Source organism: Meles meles, chromosome 1 (assembly GCF_922984935.1).
Source record: "Meles meles chromosome 1, mMelMel3.1 paternal haplotype, whole genome shotgun sequence".
Classification (NCBI taxonomy): Eukaryota; Metazoa; Chordata; class Mammalia; order Carnivora; family Mustelidae; genus Meles; species Meles meles.
This window is the reverse complement of record NC_060066.1, coordinates 44,531,008-44,550,000: the sequence shown is the minus strand read 5'-3', so window position 1 is coordinate 44,550,000 and position 18,993 is coordinate 44,531,008. Positions and strand designations below refer to the sequence as shown.

The 18,993-nt window shown below is 39.8% G+C and overlaps 1 protein-coding gene across 1 annotated transcript in view; it reads right to left on the bottom strand.

Moving 5' to 3' along the window:
• Positions 1-18,993, bottom strand: part of RUNX1T1 (RUNX1 partner transcriptional co-repressor 1) — a 132,819-nt gene that overhangs the window by 56,088 nt on the left and 57,738 nt on the right. The window contains 2 exon segments of the mRNA XM_046023573.1: positions 1,954-2,195; positions 4,273-4,410. Coding sequence (XP_045879529.1) covers positions 1,954-2,195; positions 4,273-4,410 — 380 coding nt within the window.

Genomic DNA, 18,993 nt, shown 5'->3' with positions numbered 1-18,993 from the left:
CACTATTGATTAATGTCTTCCCCTATCTTCCTAAGGTTTTTAGATAAATGCATATCTTTATATAAAAAAGTATTATACATAAAAGTATGCCATTTTTAATATGTGGGAAATTGACTTAAAGTTACCAAAATTTTCTGTAATGGTAATTTCTGTAAATTTCTGTTAGAGACCATATCAAATTTATAAAGCAGTTTTCAAAAAAACATTTTTTTGTTACAAAAAACATATTCACCATTTATATAACACAATCAATGCTTTGGACTTATTCTGTGGCTCTTAGGTTTAATTTATTTGTGAGTTGCAAAACCCATTATGTAAAACTCAAGAACGAATAAAAAGGAAAAGGTAAGTGATTGACAAAACTAACTGCAATGTGCTGACACAGTTCTGTGGCGATCACCTTCCAGTCCTGGAGGAGAGCAAGGTGGAGCTGGCAGATTGTGGGAAATGCAAAAGCTTTTTGTCCTTAGGAGTGCAGAGTGGCAGGAGGTAAGAGTTAAAAAGGTGAGCTGCAAAATCTCTGTCAAATGTGAATTATTGTGATTTGAAGCATGTCTACTGCACTAGACTCTAACCTGGGCTTTAATTCTGGGGCTTCTTCTGAAAAAAACAAAACAAAACAAACAAAAAAAAAAACCCAACCAGTATGGGTTTGCCCATGATACAGCCACATCATAAAAATGAATGATCTATTTTAAGAGAAAGGAAACTGGCGCCTGTCACCTGAATTTGAGTTCCGCCATAAGGGCTGAATATGTGACTCACAGCTTCTCCATGACTCGACCTGCTATGGGAAAATTGCCTTCCTAAGTAAAAATCCTCTACTTATACAGAAAATCACAGCATGCATAAAAGTGATTTAGGACCCCTCCCCCCAAAATGATAAATGTTCTAATTTCCAGTGTGATAATGTATAGAACATGAACTCGTGCTAAAAGCAGTACTTCTGGGCACCTGGGTGGCTCCGTTGGTTGAGCTACTACCTTGGGCTCAGGTCATGATCCCAGGTCAGGATCTTGGGATTGAACCCCACATCGGGCTCCCTGCACAGCGGGGACCTGCTTCTCCCTCTCCTTCTGCTGCTCCCCCTGCCTGTGCTTTTCTGCTCTCTATTGAACAAATAAATAAAGCCTTTAAAAAAAAAAAAAATAAAATCAATACTTCTGTTTTCAAACTAATGGCTTAAGTAATTCTATCTATAACAAAGAACTGTTTTTTTTGTTGTTGTTGTTTTTTTTAAACAATTAGTGGTTAGCAGAGGTTGGGGGAAAGTGGGGTATTATTGTTTAATGGATACAGAGTTTCAGTTTGAAGTGATGAAAAAGTTCCGAAGACAGATGGTGGTGATGGTTACACGACATTGTGAATGTACTTAATGCCACTACACCATCCACTTAGAAATGGTTAAAAAGGTCAGTTTTATATTATGCATATTTTACCACAATCAAAATTTTAAAAAACATTATTAGCCTCAAAAATGAAAACACATAGAAGAACAATGTATTCCTGGTTGTAAATCCTTGCTCATCTAGACTGATAATAAAAAAAAAAATCTCTCAAAGCAATTATGTCAAAATGAGCAGCCAATTAGATTAAGTGAATCGTTAATATAATAAAAACATTTTGTCATTGAGGAAAGCCCCTAGTCATGCCAAGAGGTTATACCTATGGAATTTTATACACACACACACACATTTATGACTAAGAAAATAATAAATTTATAGAACCTTATCTTTATTAGTCAAATGGTACAAGAAACCCAAGTGGGGGAGGGGGTCCATACATAATGCACGCTTGAGAACCCTGTTACTACAGAACTCTCAGACTTAAACATGCAGTCTCCAGGTGTGGAGTATATTAGAACAAAACAGCTGGGAGAACAGTCCATATTGTGAATCTCCCCCACACACTACCCCTTATCCCAGAAAATTGGGCTCATTTCCGTTTGCTTACCACCAGTCCTAGTACGAGGGTGCGGACTCTCTCTCCTATCTCTGGAGAAATGTCATTGCCAAACTGCTGCAGGGTAGTAAGGAACCGTTTCAGCTTACTGAGCTGCCTGGCGCCACAGGCTGGGGGCAGCTGTTGATTAGCCAGAGAAGAAGAGGAAGAGGAGGAAGGCCCATTGCTAAAGCCATTGGGCGGCGAGGGGGCGCCATTCAAGGCTGTGGGTGAATGGCTCGTGCCATTAGTTACTGTCGAGAGCACAAAATCAGAAAGAAAAAAATAAATAAATTTACAGGGAATATGCACAAGGAAATTATAACCAAGCTTCATTCCCTTTAAATCTAGCGGATTGTGTAATTTAACAACTGTTGGGGGTTTGCTGTAAAATGCTCTGACTTCACAGGATTACTACAGGTTCGGGTCCTCTGTAACTAAATGAGCCTAACTCCTCACCCTGCGTGAGGGTACTCTACACGGAAGCTGGTAATAAATGGGAGTCGGCTGTAACACAGGGACAGCCCTGCCTCCCATGTGCCCATATGCCAACCACCTGAAATGTTTCAAACACAGAACAAATAGTGGTGGGATGTCAGCCTTTTGTCACAGACTTACATCAATATAACGGGACCATTCCTTTCTAAACTGTTCCCCCAGAGAAAGTGTACATTTGGTGGAGACTAAATTTATCACTGAACATTTTTAATCATGTTTTGTACACACAACTGACAGCTGTGTTTATAGAAGTAGGACTTTCAAGTTTTAACCTTATACCACCCAATTAGAAGGCTATTTTCTCCCCCTCATATTTCTTAACCACTTCTTTAGGGAAAATGCAAATTTTGCATAAGAAGCCAAATGGATATGGTAATTATCAAAGAGTTATTTCAAGAAATCGAAAAGGGACATCTCGTTCCAACTAATAGCATGGGTGGGTGGTAATTTGATAACTTCATTTCCGATAAAATTTATTTGCACATCAAGATCATTTGTAAGAACAAGACTGGAAAATTTGGCACATTCCTCACTGAAGACAATGGTGATTTTATTGTATCAAATCAATTAATTCAACAAACTCATCTTTATCAAACCCATCTTTATTATTAATAGAGTGTTTACAGATTATCTCCAACCGTGGTTGGAAGATGTCTTAAGTCCTCTATTCTTCTTAAAAGTTTCAAGATAATGAAATGGTCCCTTGTCCCAAATGAGCGCCAAAGCACCCTGTCACGGAATGATTGCTCACTAGGACCTCTCACAGGAGACATATGCCTATCCCTGTGGCTTTGGGTAACAACAAACCAAATACAAGATGACAGGGTTACAATTTGGCACCAGGGCAGCCTCCTGTTCCTTCCACGTTTGGAAAGGTCTTTTAAATGACAGTGTGACGCTGCCTAAACAGCCTGGCCTGTGTATTTGCCAATCCCTTATAATCCCACGGATCTATCTGGTTTTGCCTGTTTGTTATTCTTCATTCATATAGACTTCACAGCACGTGGTCTGTAAATAGTATTATCTGCAACAGATAGCGTTTATTAGTTTCTACAAATCCTTTATGACACTTTTGACCAAGATTCTGAGATTGACTGAAAACAACGCTATCCACTATCCCTACTGGAATATACAGGAAAAAAAGAGAAGTTGCTCTCCAGTCAGAATGTTCTGTCCCCTCCTGGGACAACCCAGAAAGCAACACACACCACTGATTCAGAACACAAGGCCTGAGCCAAGCTGGAAGTAAGTAAAGATTTAATAAAAGTCTGGCAGGTTCGAGACAAGAAAGATGCTCCTTATTTCAGAAAGTTTTCTGTATGTGACTATTGCCTAGAGCCATACCCCTTCTTACTTAAGACTGCTAGATTTCAATATTATTTGTAAATAACAGAAGAAAGTAGCATTAGGAGATCAGAAGCAACCTGGAAATAACTGTAGGATATTAATATGTTCCAAGTCAAAGCGTACAAACTAAAATAAGGAGCTATACACGTTGAGTCGAACTAAAGGTTACAATGATAACAAATGGAGTCATAGACCCAATGAACGCTGTATTCTTCACTGCAGAAATCAAAGCAGACTACAACTCTGAAGCAAAAATGGAAAGGCAGGCAAATATTGGCGGTCACACAAACTATACTGAAGATGCTATACGTCTGCATAGGCTTAATACCTGCTCACTGCCCATTAAATGATTTGGTGGCGGGGAGGGTGCTTCATGTCTGTGGAACACATTGTTGCTGGATCTTATTTTCCCTTAATTTTCATTTCCAGGGAAAAAAAAATTTAGACTTTAAAATGCAAACAGGAAATGCAGAAATGCCTACTCACAAGTCGTCGGCGTAAATGAACTGGTTCTTGGAGCTCCTTGAGTTGTGGGGGGAGGTGGCATGGTGGGAGGAGTCAGCCTGGACGGGGTCTTCACATCCACAGGTGAGTCTGGCATCGTGGAGTGCTTCTCAGTCCGATCTGGAGGACGCCACCATGAACAGGTTATTTTACCCCTTAAGCACCTTCGTGGTTTTTTGTTTCTTGTTTGTTTTGTTTTGTTTTGTTTTTAAGTGGGGCTCCTCTTTCTTTACAAGCAAGTGAACAGAAGAAATCCAACATCTCCTATCAATAAAGTAGGCTTATCTACTGAAGTTTAAATCAGGACTTTATCATCCAAACCCCACTTAAGAAGGTGCAGCACAGATGGCAGGACCTCATTTGTAACTGGGTTATTTTACATCCTATTGTTATTTCTGGCTTGGGCAGATGCTACCTTGGTAGTGTTATATGCAAGAGCACAACTTCACTGGAAGCTGAAGCCAACATTAGCAAGAGCTAAAAAATAGATGGGGAAGTAGAATGGTAATAAACCCTTTCGCTCAGAAACGACACAAATCTAAAGTCTGTTAGGCAGGTGAGATACTTGTAGGAGGCAGCATTTTGCATTTTTCCGTAACATCTGCCATTCCTTTTCCATGCTCCATTTCTGGCCTAGTAGATGAAGCAGGTTAGGTCTCCCAAAGACAGTGCTCACATCAATGTTTCTCTGCCCTGCTTGAAAAATCGCCACTACAGGAACGTGGTCTTTTACACAATGAAGGTAAACTAATTTACTCAGAATCTGTGAGTTTATGAACCACCGTTTTAGAAAACATGAGACCAATACTTCGATTAATAATCCCACGCAGAGTAAGAATGAAGAACCCCCACACTGACAACTAAGAAAAACTGGAGACCGTCTCTCCCTGTATTTTTTCATGCGTGTGGGACAGATATGGAGAAACTTCCTGATTACCCAATAATGAACATTTAAGCTTCAGGACTGTTTTCTACTAAATATATTTTTCCTTTGAAATTCCGAGCTGCCTTTTTTTTGGGGGGGGGGTCAGATTTGTTTATCAAAGCAGCAGATCTCCAGTAAAAAAAAAAAGAAAAAAAGAAAAAAGAAGTGGGTTTCATTTGTTCCTTCAGATCCAATTTTCTACAAACACCATGTGCCTGTGCGCACGTGTGCACACACACCCCCCAAAATGTCTAAGGTGCCTCTTATAGTCTCAGATGTAGATGGTTCCCACTTGGACTGTTTAAAATGTAACACAGACTACTGATCAAGAAAGAGTCTTTTAAAACCTTACGATAACCAGAGGCAGAAATTCTCAAAAATTACTTAAAAAAGTCTGTTCTTTAAAAATGAAAAATCCAAATTACTACTATGGCAACTCCAAACCTAGCTCACACCTTTATTCAGAGCCGATTCGTTAAGACTTGTGTCGCAAGAGAACCTAACATTTCCCAGTTGAAATATACCGTATTAGGGAAAATGTGATAAAAGAATGAAAATATAATCATCATTCTAAGAACAGCACTTCGATAACCTAGCAGCCGGGTCTCCAGTTCTTAATCTCGACTGCTGGCTGAGGAGCGACTGTCCCTTCAGTAAATATGTGTTCTGAGTGAAATGATGGTGAAAACACACCATGGAGAGCATTTCTACCTTTTTCTTCCTGTTCATAACTCATCTTCATACTGCAATTCCAAAGCATTTAACACCCAGAATCCGTAAATCACTTACTCTAGGAAAATACAGAAGTTAGGCAGGTTTAAAACCGCTTCTTCAACAGTTAAAATCACTGCACAGTCTACTCACCTCAACCAACCTCAGCAACAAGGGAATAAATAGCTTTCCGCTTATGTTGCAGCTGAGGGAAGAGGTACGGCAGCAAATACAAGTCTCCCTAAATAAAGGCAAATATTTCTGTCATGCCAAGGAAGGAGGGATCGAGGGAGGCTTGCCAAAGTCGGCTGGGAGATAACAGTGGGAACTGCTGGTCCATCTGGTTTTCATTCTGCTAACACTCACGCTGAACTGTGAGAGAAGGCAGTCCAGATACACAGATTTGAAGCACGTGGTCGCACAGACAGAGAGAGGAAGAGCAGGAGGGGGAAGGGGAAGAGGGAATAATGAAAAAAATAAATAAATAAAGCAATGGAAGGCAAAGAGGAGAGAGAAAAGATCAACCCAGGGAGAAAACAGCCTGCGTGCAGAGGAAGTCACTCGGGATGGCTTCGTCTACCCCAAAAAGCAGGCCTTTAGCGGGCACAGCTCCTACACCGTAGTTACCTCCATGTACCTCCTGGCCAAAAACCTAACCTGGAAAACATATCTTAATCCCTGTGTGTCTTTACTCTGTTTGCCTACGCTAAGAGAAAAGGAAACGAACGATGAAACTGACAACGGGGCTTCCTCTCCAAACTCGAGATGAACTTAATAATAGTAACAACAACAACAATAAAAGGTAGATGAGTGATTTTGTTAAGATTCTTCAAATGACACCAATACTTGAAGAACAATAACCACTAAGCCAATAAATAGCAAAAACAAAAAACAAAACAAAACCAAACAAAAAAACAAACGCACCACTGCTTCTAACAGGAATATATCCATCCTAACTGGAATATATGTATACTATGTATATATTTAGGATTTTGACTTTAGCCAGATTTCTGTGATGGTTAGCTTCACTCTGATCAAATGGAGCTCCAACCCAGAGGTCCTACAAACTTAGACAAAGTGGGACCATATGTAACTCATTCTATGCTGTTCAGTGCAATCGATCCAGGATGGGGACCGATGGTGAAGTAACCAGCCAGCCAGGCCTAACTCGTACATGTACACACACACACACACACACACACACACACTCTGGAGTAGAGAGATTTAAGATAAATTCAGAAAATATGTTTCAAGTATGCTGAGTTCTGTTGCATTTGTTTTGGATTACATAAAAAAAAAAACATTTTGAAATATATATTCTTGAAACTTTTATAGCAAACAGCAAAAGAGCTATGATTCAACCACTGAAGTATTTCACTCCACTTCAAATTACAGGATACAGTAAAACCAATATTAAGTTAGAATATTTCTTATGCAATTTTTTAAGTTTCTGAAAATTATACTGTTCTTAGACGTAATTTCTATTTTTAGTCCCTGCAGGGGAATGCTGACATTCATTGAAAGATTGACACAAAATGATAAAAAAGAAAAAAAAAAAAGAAAACCAGTCTCTATCAGAGCAGGAAGGTATATATAATTGAAAGGACTGACTTTACTTCTACCTTAAGGATTCTCACCACTTCTAAATAAAGATCTCCTCTATGGGGTAACATTTCAACTCACCTGGCAAATATCCAACACATATGTCCCAAAGATGGCTGAAACATGGAAGAAAATGTGGCATATATAAATACATTACTGATACTATTTCAATATCCAATTCAGTGTCAAGGCCTTCTAGAAGTGGTATGTTTTCCATTTCCTTTTTTCTTTTTTAAGGTAAAAAGAAGAGGTATGGCATAATCTACCATAGCCCTTATTTTACATTTAGTGAGTTCAAACAGTTCCAGATGTGTTTTTAAGGTAGGAAGACTAGGCATTCTATATCTGCCGTGTTTACATCCTATTCTAGAGATGATTCGGGTAAATAGGAAGTTCGGGGCTGGTAGACAGAACATCTTTTTCTCTCCGAGTTCATCATGGCAATTATAAAAGAAGAATTAACTGTGTCCAAGGAGATGTTATGGATTGAGAAACCTCTTGGCGCATTAGCAGTTCGGCCAGAGTTAGTCTGACTAGAGTGAGCGAACACCAGCTATAGGAGTGAGAAGTTCAATAAAGCAGAGTAAGCCCAAGAGGAACTCAAGTACTACCACCGGGAAGGAGAAGGCAGTTAGGGAGGCACAGAACTGGGTACAGAATTTTTTATTTCTATGGCAAACACAGGCCTGACAACAGAATCACTTAATGACTCCACTGTCTGCGTGTGAGACACTGTAAGAGACCGTCTGCAGACCGGCATGGTGTTCACCCAGCCTCCACAATGCTGCCATCTCATTTCCCTGCTGAGCACTTCTGGAAAGTTCATTCCTGCTCGGAACCCTTGAATAACACCTGAGAATAAAAGTCAAATGCTAACATTTTACACCTGATGGAACGAGACAATGGATGACTATTTGGAATCGTAGATGGATTTCCCAGTTAGAACAGACTTGGTTTCAAACATAGACTCAGCCCTTAGCAGTAGGTCCTCAGGTAAGTTACCTGGAGAATGAGTTCTTCATAAGAATAGGGATACAATCCTCTCTGCCTCCTCAGGACCCTAACACAGTGCTTACTCCTGTCAGGCACCAACATGTGTGATCTCCATTCTCTTGTGCCTGCCTCTTTGTGATCCATTCATGGCTTTATTTCCAATGCCCTCTCCCCACGTCTATGCTCTATCTGTACAGGGCACCTGGACACTCCCTGGCTTTTCTGCCTCTCTTTTTGCTGTTGTTTCCTTCATCCAGGAGGATCTGCCCCATCTACCCCATTCTTCGCTGCCCATTACAGACCCTCTTACAGCTCCTCCCAGGTGCCCCAGGCACCAAACACATCATGCTTGCCAGGCCTTTATTTTAGCATTTACCACAGCCTACGTGGACAATAGTTGTGTGTCTATACGTATGTGCATGTTGTATACCCAATCACCCCAACCAGGGAAAACTACTTGATGGCATTTCTTCAAATGTTTCGTTTAAAATATAAACACACAACCATCAACAGCATATAAATATATAATTAGAAAATCGAATGTAGGTAACATGGGAAGATGCTGGGGACCTGAAATTTAGTTCGACTCTGTGATCAACTTACATGGTTTTACATGGTTAAGTGGAAGAATGATCTGTTATCTCACGTCTTACCACAGGTGTTTGATGATGACTGTTTTTTCCCTCTGAAACACAAATATGACCTTAACTCTTTCATCATTTAAAATCTTTGGGAGGGAGTGTCTGTTGTCCACAGAATACAATATAAGCTCATTAGCTTAGCTTACATCACAGATACTATTGAGTTCCTGCAGAACAGCCCTTTTCCCTTTCTTTCTTGCTGGAAAGTCCTGATTTTGCTCAGGTTGTCCCATTCCCCTTTATCCGCAACAGGTTTCAGAAATGAGGGCTGTGCTCCAATTCTGGACAAGGGGTCATGAAGGGAGGTCTATGGAAGAAGTTTTAGGAAAGACTTCCTCACTATCTAATCAGAGACCCAAGGAAGAAGCAGACCCTCTCCTTCCAATAGGCACCGTTATATCTGTGATTCCTTCACTTCACTTCTTTGGGGTCTATTTTTCGTACCCATAAAATTAAGCATCTTAGATTATATGACTTGGGGATCTTTTGCAAACTCTAATATCCTCTGATTTCTTTTTACAGATACAGCTTATGTTCATTTCAAATGCAAAGAAGACTACCCAGAGAACATAAATCTGACAATAAAGGGACCACATAATTATTTTGAAATTGGTGATTATAACCAGACTTCCTCTGTTCACATAAATATCTATGTCCATAAGAATGTGTCTGCATAGAAATCTTTACCCACAAACATGACAATTAACATCTACTTCTTGTTTTCAAATACACCTTTAATCCTCATTATTAAATCTCTACCAGTGATCTGGTTATGAAATAATCCTACCAATGTCCACTTGTCCCTGTTTAGTTACTCACTTCCATAGCCCAGGTTAAAGAGAGTACTCTACACTCACTTTCACTCCCTCTTCATTTCCCATTCTTCAACTACTTCCAGTGGACACCTACAAGACTGTCTGCCTAGAAAGTTTCCCTCCCCATACTGGGATCTGCCATAACTACTAATCTCATAACTACCGTGGGAGTCACCATGTTCTTTCATGACCTTGTATGAAGAGACCAGCAGCTAGCTCAGGCACAGCACCTCACCCAAGATGGGCAATGTCAGTCATTCTCCAAACATTTTTACCTATAGATTTGAAGGAAGAAAAACAATCCCTTCCAGAGGTCAAAAACTGCACTCTCTACTGTCCTCCATGTTGAGAAAGCAGGTATTTCATGAAAAAGAAGGCAACTAACGGGCAGAAAGAAATGATGAGAAATGGCATGAGAGTATCCTGATCGTGCTAGGTAAAATTCATCATTCTCCTAGATCTTTGGGACTAGGTAAAATTCATCATTCTCCTAGATCTTTGGGGCTAGCGGCATCTCTAAAATTCCTTCAACATGATCTTCCAAAGAATCTACAGTTTCCAGTCCATCTATCCCTCCTTTGCCTAAAAACTAGTCTGAGTTACTTTTCACGTGAAACCAAAGAACTCAGACTAAAATAATACTGGAATGTAACATCAAGGTAGCCTCCTAACTTCCACTGACACTTTTCAATAATCTCTTCATTCTTAACCAACAAACACTAGGTACTTTACCTGGCATCTTTGTAACATCTGACACCGGTTCACCACTCCCTCCCTTTTGAAACATCGTCATCCCCAAGATTCCACAAATCCAACACTCTCCTCGTTTTTCTCAGTCCATCCCAGCTGCTCCTTCTCAGTTTCTTTTATGGCTCACCTTTCTCCACCTTTGAAATAACCACTGATATTGCCCCCAATGTTCCTGCATAGTTCTTCTTCAAATTTTCACTCTATACCTTTTTCTTAGTGACTTCATTGGTGTGCTGATGGTCTCCAAATGGCCCTTGTATGGATGACCTATACCCATTCCTCTAGACCTCCCACCCCTCCCAAGTTCTACTCTCCAAACATCCAGAGGGCTAATCCCTTCCACAGCCTGGAAGGAGGTATTCAACCCCTCCCCATCCATCATCTCTCACCTGGTCTAATCAACAGCCCACTGAATGGTCTTATTGCCCTGTACTATTCATCTCTGGTCCATTCTCCAAATCACATAGTCATTTCACCACATATGTCACAGATGTGATCAGAGATCTTACTCTTCCTTAACTTCTCTTCTTAGTAATCTTCAAAGACCTTTTGTAATGTTAAGCATAAAGTCCATGTGTCTTAATGGGGCATTAGCAGACCTGTGGGACCCATCTGATTCCTTTAACTGCTCCAGACTCATCTTAACTTCTCACTTCCATCCCCATCCCCACCTCTGAACTCTGAACTCCATATTGAACTAATGCAGCTTTAAATTCTTGCGGGTCAATCAGGCATCCCTCAAACCGCATCCTTTTCCTTCCCTAGAATATTCAACTCACTGCTGCCTGGTTAAGTCCATTGTTCTTTTAAAACTTCTTTTGGGTGTCACTTCAGCCCGAGAACCCTCCGCTGATTCAGACAGCCCCATCTTCCCTTACTGCCCTGTCTAGATCCCTCCTGTAGCAATGACCACACTGTATATAGAACCAAGTCAATCTCTCCACCTAGATCATAATTTATTCAAGGATACTGAGTACACCTTACTTGTTTTTATATTCTCAGCACTCTACATAGTGCCTGAAACACAGAAGGTGTTTGGTGCATTTGGTATTTTAAATGAATACGTATTCCTATAATGTCATAAGGGATGTCTATAGTCATAACCTTGAGACTCCAGAATTTTCAAGACATATGATAAATTTAACTTAAAATCATCTCCATCTTTGTTCTATCATCCTAAAAGAATTCTAAAAAGAATTTCTATATTCTAAAAACACTAAATCACCAAAGATAAATCTAAAAAGACATCAGTAAATTATTGAATTCACCAGCCTTTCAGTAATCACAACATATTCTCTAAAAGCCTTTTATATAATATTTTTAAAAAGGCTATGTAAGGCAATTTATATACATATAACCCACAGTCACCAAAAGCTCCCTTTTTGACAGTAATTGTGCAATCATACATATGCACATTCAAAATGAAGAGAAAAGCATATTATGAACCCAAAACACTATTTTTTCCTACATTCCACAAGAGTTTCTGCTGCTTGTCTATGGATGGTGGGATTACACATTATTTTTAATTTCTTGCTATTTTCTCATTTATTCAAATGTTCTACAATAAGAACATTTTATTTTTACAAGCAAGAAAATACACACACAAAAACTAACTTATTAGGATAAGTTACCTAGAATCTGGCATTGGGCACTGCACCAAAATCTCTGCATGCTTTGTCTCATTTTAAATCTATGAAAAGGTATTACAGATTTGCCCATCTTATAAAAAGGAACTGAGGCCTAGGGAGGTTGGACAATCTGTGCAAGATTACAAGCCAGAACCTATTCCAGGCCTTCTTAGAGTTCAAGATCATCTAAAACCAATGTTCTTTTATACATGATCTAGGAAACTGAAATAAAGACCATTCTATAAATGTTAAATTGAGAGTTAGCATCATACTAGAACTTCATCTTCCAATATTACTGTACTCACCACCTGTGACCATGTAAATTTTAATTAAAGTTAAGAAAAATTTAAAATTATTTCCTCAGTCACATTAGCCACATTCAAGAGTTCAACAGCCAAGGCTACACAGTTACACAGCTGTGGCTGGTGACTACCCTATTAGGGACACTCGGTCCTGGAAAGCTTCCGTGTTCGCAGAACCAGGGCACCATACTAGAATCATGGCTCCATGGCAGAAGGCCCTGGAGGTCACAACGCAGACTGAAAGAGCAGGGATGAGGAAGGGTGAACCATTGGCTCCACCCTAAACACCTTCAATCCCACTCAGATCTTTTGCTTGATTTATAAATTGTGTTTCTGCATAGGATTTCATTTGGTGGTTAAGGGGTAGAAAAAACAATGGCTTGAAATCCAGTGACTAAGACAAGGGAGCTCTCAGCTCTGAAAAAAGTGAGAGTGGAAGACAGGAAATTAATAAGGCCAAGAACTCAGTTCTATAACGAGCCAGTCGGACCAGCAGCTGACCTGGAATCCAAGGGGATAGCCTAAAGACCAACTTCATGCCTTTAAAGAGCATGAACTTGGGTTAAGATGGGAGACGGGCAAAACAATGAAATGAATCCATACTAATCTACCACTATTTCTAGAAAAAAATGGTTTTGATAATGCTTGGGTCATGTGATTATGGGGACAACAATGGGAATTTCCCTTCCCTTCCTCTTGAGTATTTATCTGGCTAGTGCTTGACGTATTTCTCTCGGTTCTGAGTGTCTCCCTAACCAAAGTGTCAGCTTCAAGAAATTTCTACCTCTACATGTTAGTTCCTTGAAATTGTCATCTCTCCCACACCTGTCACCACCTTTACTCTTGTGACTCCTGCTGCCAAGTCTAAGAACCACTTCCTAGAGGCCACCACGTGGGCATCACGCAGCCCAGGGTTTAGCTACCCCACTTCAACCAGCACCATTCCACATCTAGGTGCTTTATGCACTAGTGTTCTATTTAAGATTCCCTTTAGAAAAAAAAAAAAAAAAAAAGGAGTCTCCTGTTTGAGAAGAGTTTGAACCCCCTGGCACAGGCAGTCAGCAAATGTTTCCCGCATGGCAGTGATAAAAATACTTCAGGAAAAACCAAATCACCCAAAGGCACAGAAAAGTAACTCCTGCTTATGTAAGGAGCAGCGAAAGACATAGGTACCACCAGGGGTCTATAAACTGATCACATGTATCTGTAGAACACCCTGCTGCCAAATTGCAGATTATTCCAGAAAGTGGGAAAAATCATTAAATAATAAGTGACCCAAATATTTCACAATCTTTCAGTATGGACAATTTTCCTCCAGTAATATCTGCCTTGTTTGCCAGTGTTAAGGGCTATTAAGAAGGCTGTGGAGCTGCTGTAGGGGACGGTATACACAGCCAGCACCTCAGGTACCAACATCCAGGTAAGAGCTAGTGACTCAAGGCAGAAAATGATGAAGGTACACAACGTATGCATGTACCTGCGGCTGAATCTCAGACAAGGAAAAAGTAGGAGCTCAAATGACTATTTGTTGAATTTAATTCAACATGCTCTTAAAGAAAACAGCCAATACTGTTAGTTTACACATGATAGGCATTAGGAAACCACAGTTTTTAGGTAGTTGAGTGATACGCTCATTTCTGTCTTATATTATGGGTATATATGGAGCAGAGAATAAATAGGGAAAGAAAGGCAAGAGAGCAGGGGTTCTGGTTTGCGATAGACTAGCTAGAAATAATACAGGCATCCAGCATGGACGTGGCTCTGAAGAATGTAGGCAAGAAGATTCAGGAGACATTTTTATAGTATATGTCAAATTCGCAGAGCTTTGCAGTAAAATAAAATTAAACCTTGAGCAAGGAGGAATCTAGAGGTTCATGCTAATGTTAAAAACCAAAACTAAAACACAGCAGGGAGAGTCATTTGGAAAAAGGTGGGTTAAGCTAAATCATAGTTTATTTAGAGATATCCCTGCAAGACTCTGTTGTTCTTACATAAAACATCCTGAATGTCTTCCTCTTGTACATGGGTCACCATCAAATTATTCTTCCTCCTAAATGTGCTTCTCCATCGCAATGAGCGCCCTCAAGGACCACCAAGGCTCCCTTGGACTTTCTCAGAATCTAGCCTGGCAAAACCCTTCCCCTACACGGCAATCCATTTATCCCACAACAGGTGGGATGATCTTGTTAAACACAGAAGTATTCACTGGCCAAAATAAAAGCATTCATTCACATCGACCTGAGCCATCTACAAAGCCCCAGGTACTGTTTTAGACACAGAGAAAAGACAGTGGACACAAAAGAAAACCACTGCCCTCAAGAACTTTACATTATAATGATCGGATCAAGTTACTCCCCTCTTTAAAGTGTTTCAATGGTCTATCATCACTCTCAGGATAAAATCCAAAACCCTTCAAGTGACCTACAACTAGGGCACCTGGGTGGCTCAGTCAGTTAAGCTGCGGCCTTCCGCTCAGGTCACTATCCCAAGGTGCTGGAATCAGAGTCCTGTACCTGGCTCTCTGCTCAGTGGGGAGCGTTCTTCTCCCTCTCCCTCTGCCCCTCCCCCCGGCTCATGTTCAATCTCTCTCTCTCTCTCTCAAATAAATAAAAAATCTTAAAAAAAAAAAAAAGTGACCTACAACTGGACAGGTTTAGTCTCTGCTGGCCTCTCCTATCTCATCTCACATCTCACTGGTCTTATCATTGGTTGCAAGCCTCACCTCACCTCAGGGCCTATCAGCCTGGGAAAGCCATCTCAGTTCAAATTCACTTACTCAAGGAAGTCATCCCTGGTCCCTCCCCAGTCTCCTGTATTGTAACCCTCCTGTGTCATCTAACTGATCTTTATAGGGCTAACTGCAACCATTATAAATAACTATATAATCACTCGTTTGTCTAACACCCCCTGCCACACAGCAAAATGCTCTGTAATGGCGGGGAGCATAACAGTTCACCTCCTACCATATTTCAACCGAGTCCCACAAATTAGTACACTGCCAAGAACCTACTACAACAGGGGACAAATACAGACATTTTCCATTTAAAAACACAGATCTGGAGGTACAAGTAGAGCAAAGCAATCATATTCTTTACTCTCCTTAAGAGAGATTTCAAAGTTTCTTCAGGGATCGAAATAACAACCCCCATTTTTACCCTCTTACCCTTGTCAATAGGGCTTCCATTGACACCATGCCACCCAAAGCCCCCCAACAAAAGGTACAAACTCCAGTGATTCATCCAAAATACGGTTCAATCTTTATCTTACTTGGGTTCTTAGCACCATTTGATCTGTTGGGCTGCTTCTTATTCCTTTTCTTCTGTGGTAACATTCTTCTAGTTGGCTAGGAGTTTTCGTGAGTGGTCCTGTCCTCTGGCCCCTCCTCTCCACCTGGCCTCCTCCTCCTCTAAATTGACTTCCCTCCTTCTGGTCTCTGATGCAGGCCTTCCCAACAAATCCCACCAGCCTTATCTCCAGGCAAAGGATTCTCTCCTGAGAACCAGACAAGTCATCTAGCTTGCTTCCTGATGCCTGGACAGCTGTATTTAGAACCAAATCTAACAACGGCCTTGGGAAATCTGTGCCTCCTCCTGTCTAACAACCTCTGACACAGCATCACTTTTTCTGCCCCTGACCAGGCCCCAAACAGCACAATCCTGTCCTCAGACTCCTCCCTCCACACCATCCTCCTTCCATGTCCAATCCATTCCCCGTATCCTATCCTATCCTATCCTATTCCACTCCTAAATACTTTTAGGATCCACCCTTAGCTCCCCTCTGGGCTAGCCTTCAGAATCTACAGAGCCTCTGAAGGGTCTTCTCTACCCCCAGTCCCTCGCACAAAGGCCCCTCCTCCTTGCTTCTAGAGCAGTATTCCTAATACGAGAATTTGACAGTATCATCTTATAATATGCCTACACTATACAACCTACTTAAAATCTTTCTACAATTATAAAAGTTGGTCGGGACAAATGATGAAGGTCCCTATCTTTTCAACTCTTAATATCCAGAGTCTAAGCAAGGATCTTACACATGGGAGGCCCTTAAATAGGCTGCATTAAACTATTTTAAGATTTTATTTTTGTAAAGTCATCCCTACACCCAACACAGGGCTCAAACTTACAACCCTGAATCAGGAGTCACACTCTCCACCAACTGAGCCAGCCAAGCGCACCCTAAATTATTCTTTGAAAACTTAAATTGTCAAGATGTCCATTCTGTCTCCAATTAGGATATCCTACAGTCATTAGATGTAATGTAATCCCAACCAAAATACCAATAGAATTTTTCCAGAATTTTAGAGGCTGTGAAAGTCAATCCGAAATGAAATCGAAAATAGCTAGGAAACTGAAAATGAAGTGTAACGAAGAAATGTAGCCTAGCATTTATTAAAATGCACCACAATGATAATAATTTGAACAATGTGCTACTGGTACAAAAATAACCACTAGAGCAGAATAAAAATTTAAAAGAAGCAGAAAAATATAAAGCTCCAAAACAGACACACACCTACCTAAGAATTCAGTATATAATAAAGATGACTTGTAATATTAGGAAAAGATAAAGCAATTCACCAAACTTTCTTAGGAATTACTAGACAACAATTTGGAAAAAATAAAGTAAACCCCTTTCTCATACCATATATCCAAAGTCATTCATATCCATATGAATAAAATCTTTAATATTAATGTTTTTAAAATACTAAATATATAGGTAATACACTAAGTATGTAAGTATATATACATATTAATTTAACCTTAGGATTAAGAAAGAGATTCTAGCCTTGATAAGAAAGGCATAATGAACAACGGCACTTATTAATAAACTTGAGTACAACAAAAAAATACCATAAACTAAATAAAAGGGAAGTGGCACCCAGGAATCAAGTATCTGTAATGTGACATCAATGGATTGACATCCTTGGTATGTAAAGAGCTCTATCAAATCAATAATTAAAATTTGAAAGCCTAACAAAAGTTGTAAAAGAGTAGAATAGGAGTTGTACAAAAGAAATATAAATTACCTACAACCCAATAGGGAAAAGAGTTTAACCTCACTGGTAATTTTTTTTTAAATTAAAAGAAGATACTCTTTTTCATTGAACATATTGACAGACTTTTTTAAATGACAACATAGGATTACAGTATAAACTGACACTTCAACTAGCACACTTTTGTAAAATGATACTAATTTTCTTTTAGGACAACAGACAATATGTATCCATTGTCTCCAAATTATGTTTATCTATTAATAAAGCAACTCCACTCTTTGGAAATTATCCTAAATAAACAATATCAAGTGTACAAAGGCGTTTATACTGAAGAAGACTGGAAATAACTTAATTGTCTAACAATAGGCATTTGGCAATTCAAATTCTAATAGAACCACACAGTGGAACTTAACAATGTGTGTATTTACATGGAAAGATCCTGAAATACACCGAGTCATGGGAATAGTTACAAGACAACAACAACAACAAAAACTATTTTAAGACAGTTGCAAATGGATGGATGTGTGTTTGTGTGTAAGTAAAAATCTGGGAGGATACATATACAAAGGATCTACATCAGAATATGAAGAGTGGTTTATCTCTTAAGTCAGTGGTTCACAATGAAGCAGAGCTTTCAAGTTACTGTCAAATAGTCATGCTGTGAAAAGCCTCTTTCTCTTATATTTTTGGCTCAGTTTTAATCATGTATTTAGACAATACCCTCATATTTTCTCCTTGTAACATCTCTGAAGCTGGGACGAGTACTACAAAACCATAGAGTCAATGCACTAAGCCAAAGCGCTTAGTGGCACCATTTTTTTTCTTGGTGAGTAATTCACAAGATAACTGTGCACCTTAACACCGGTTTAGGTAAATATAACACACCTAGCTTTTTCTAGGAATAAAACTACTCGTGCAAAAATTTAAGGAACAATATACATTGTTTTAATTGGAACCCTACCAAGACTGTTCAGCTTTGGATTAAAGGAGTGAAAAGCTGAGATTCCAGAAGACAGAAAGGGGAGCGTCCAGGACGTAGAGTTTTCTACAGGGGCTGTAGCACATGAAAACCCTTGAACGCATCACAAAGGTAGAAGAAGTGTCTTATTCACCTCAGAATCCCAGTCATCTAACAGCATCTAACATCAGTGTTTACTGAATAAAGGAATGAATGCTCTTTTAGTAATAAAGACGTCCACACACAGTAGCAGACAGAAAGGAGAAAAACCTATGGGTCATGGGGTGAGGGAATCCACAAGTCTGCCAGAGCACTGTTATGGTAAAATCTCCAAATAAATGATCAAATTCTTTATAAAGCACATGCTCCTTGAACAGCACCCTCCACA